The 2,853-nt window shown below is 42.8% G+C and overlaps 1 protein-coding gene across 1 annotated transcript; it reads right to left on the reverse strand.

Moving 5' to 3' along the window:
• Window positions 1-392: 392 nt before the first annotated feature.
• On the reverse strand, window positions 393-953 carry LOC108730570 (uncharacterized). The gene has a single exon (XM_018460346.1). The coding sequence runs from the start codon at window positions 951-953 to the stop codon at window positions 393-395; it is 561 nt and encodes a 186-aa protein (XP_018315848.1).
• Window positions 954-2,853: the final 1,900 nt, after the last annotated feature.

Raw genomic sequence — 2,853 nt, forward strand, 5'->3', positions numbered from 1 at the left:
GCGGCTGTCACCCGCGAATTATCTCGCGATGTTTCGCGGGTCGGGGCCGCCGGTGGTACCTGCGAATTGTTTTTGGATTCGTTTAAAAATATGTGGGCGCACCGCGCCCTCGTCATCGCAACCCACCGATGGTGGGTGCGACGGCATCCGACTGGTGGTCGTCGGGAACGATGCTTTACGGGGTGCATCGTTACAATTGATTTCGAATCTCGATTACTTCTTCCTTGCTGTTTGCACCTGTAATGAGGTCGTCGACGTAAAAGTCCCTGCATGCTATTAATGATCCTTTCGGGAATGAGTGTACTTCCAATTTTGCTAGTTGTTGTATCACCTTCGTAGCCACGAATGAAGCCGATGATGTTCCATATGTTAGCGTGAGTAGCTCATATGTTTCAATGTTGTCTGATGTGTTTTCTCTCCATAAGATCCTTTGTAGTTTGTTCTTCCATGTTGCGAATTTGTCTATACATCTTTTTAAAATCTCCCGTCAACACGTAATCGTATGTTCGAAAGAGTAGCAACATTGACAGACCATCCTGCTGTAGTACTGGACCTACCATAAGTGCATTATTCAGTGAAATGCTGCTTGTAGTCTTGCTCGAAGCGTCGAAGACTACTCTCAATTTTGTACTGCTATGTTTGATGACACAATGACGTGGCATGTAGAAGTGAGTTATCTCCTCATTGACAGGCTCTTTAAGCTTGCGCATATGTCCTAATTCTTGATATTCGCGCATAAACTTATTGTATTCAAGTCTGCATTGAGACTTTCGTTCTAGTCTTCTTTCCAAGCTGTGCAATCGTTGTGTCGCGATATCTCTTGAATGCCCCAAATTGTTGAGAACGTCCGTCTTGATTGGTAACGTTATGATGAATCTACCGTCCGGATCTCTCTTGTAAGTTTCGTTGAAGTGGTTTTCGCATGCACGCTCTTCTGATGTTCTTGTGTTCATCCTGTTGCAATTTTCCTACTGCCAGAACTTCATAAGATTGCTATTTAGCTGCTCATTGACGGACAGGCTACAGGTGATGACCTGATTAGATTTTGCATCGTTGCTAATCCGCCGGAAACGATCCATCCTAATCGCGTCTTCTGCCATGTTGGCTGATTATCTGCTAATTTCATCCTGCCGATACACAATAGATCGAAGAACACGTCCGCCCCTAATAACAGATCTATTCTTGATGGTTGATTGAATTGTGGATCCGCTAGTACGATACCCTTTGGAACTTGAAGCTCATTTCTGCTTATTCCATTGGTTGGAATATCCTGAGTGATATTCTCCACGACCAGACAATCTAGTTCCCTCCTGTAACTAGTCGTTCGCGAATGTATAATATGATGATTGTCGCGATGCTTCTTGTTTGTATAGATTGTTTTCCGATTCCGCATATCGGAATATTCGTATCTCGGGAATCAAGTCCTAACTCCTTGAAACAATCTCTCGTGATAAAACAGGACTGAGATCCGTTATCTAAGAGTGCTCGAATTGATTTGACGTCTCCCTTTTTATTTAGTATTATACATTTACTAGCGCAGTTGTTAATAGAACTTGATGCCCGTGATTAACCGCTGCGTTATTTGCAGTTACTGTTTTCGTATTTTCCGGATCGTCAATCTCCTCCTTCTTGCTATCGGAATCAGATTGATTCTTTGTTGCTTGTTCCAAATGTAACAATGTATTATGACGTTTGCTACTTTTCCGACATGTTCCAGAGGTACATTCCTTCGCTATATGCGATGCGGTTCTTAGGCAATTTAGACACAATTTGTGTGACTTGGCTTCCTTAATCCGCTGCTGGACGTTGAGATCCAAAAAATCTTTACACTTGTAAGTGGCGTGATATTCCTTCCGGCAAAACTCATATGCATTCTTGGTGATAGCTACGTGAGCCGTAGTGCTCTTACTGCGCGCCGTTTTGTCCTTGGACAACGGATCTGAAGTTTTTGGTATGCGTGATGTCGCTTCAAAGGTTCTGCATCGTTAATTCAAGAAATCAATCAACTGTTCGAAATCCGGAATCTTACCTCGCTTTATAGTAGTCTGCCATTCTCTGTATGTCAATTGATCTAATTTGCTTGTGACCATATATATCAGTAGATCATCCCAGTGATCAGTAGGCTTTCTGAGAGCCGTTAGTGCACGGATGTGCTTAAATACCGTATCCAATAGTTTCCGTAGCGTAGAATGATTGTCCTTGCTCATGGTTGGCAAATCGAATGCCTTCACGTGGTTTTCAATGATAAGCCCTGGATCATCGTATCTGCTCTTTAGCATTTGCCAGGCTTCTTTATAGTTCTTCGCCGAAGCTTCTAAAGAACTAATTACATCGAAAGCTTCTCCCTTGAGAGACGATAATAAGTATTGCATCTTCTGCACGTCGGGTAACGTCGCGTTTTGCTCAATCATGCTGTGGAACATTAAGGAATGAGATCCATTCATCAAATTTGCTAGAGAAAGTGGGCATACGAGGGTCGTCTGAAAAGTTTTGAGCCTAACATAGAAACAAGTAATTTTTCGGTCAAATTCAATTTTATTTTTCCACATAGTCTCCTTTTAAGTCGATACATTTTTTCCAGCGATGCTCCCACCCCTTTAATCCATTCAAATAATACTGAGCGTTTTGCTTTGCAAAATAGGCGTCTACGGATGCGATGACCTCCTCGTTCGATGAAAATTTCTGTCCTCCGAGCCAAACTTTGAGCCTAGGAAACAAAAAAAGATCGCTGGGGGCCAGATCTGGTGAATATGGTGGATGGTCAATTAATTCGAACCGCAATTCGTGAATTTTTGCCATAGCGACCGCCGAAGTGTGAGACGGTGCGTTATCTTGATGGAACAGCACTTTCTT

The sequence above is a fragment of the Mycetomoellerius zeteki genome, unplaced genomic scaffold (assembly GCF_001594055.1).
Source record: "Mycetomoellerius zeteki isolate Tzet28-1 unplaced genomic scaffold, Tzet1.0 scaffold936, whole genome shotgun sequence".
In the NCBI taxonomy this organism is placed as follows: domain Eukaryota; kingdom Metazoa; phylum Arthropoda; class Insecta; order Hymenoptera; family Formicidae; genus Mycetomoellerius; species Mycetomoellerius zeteki.

Coding starts and splice junctions, on each gene's coding strand:
- LOC108730570 (XM_018460346.1), bottom strand. CDS start 953: ATGAACACAAGAACATCAGAAGAGCGTGCATGCGAAAACCACTTCAAC.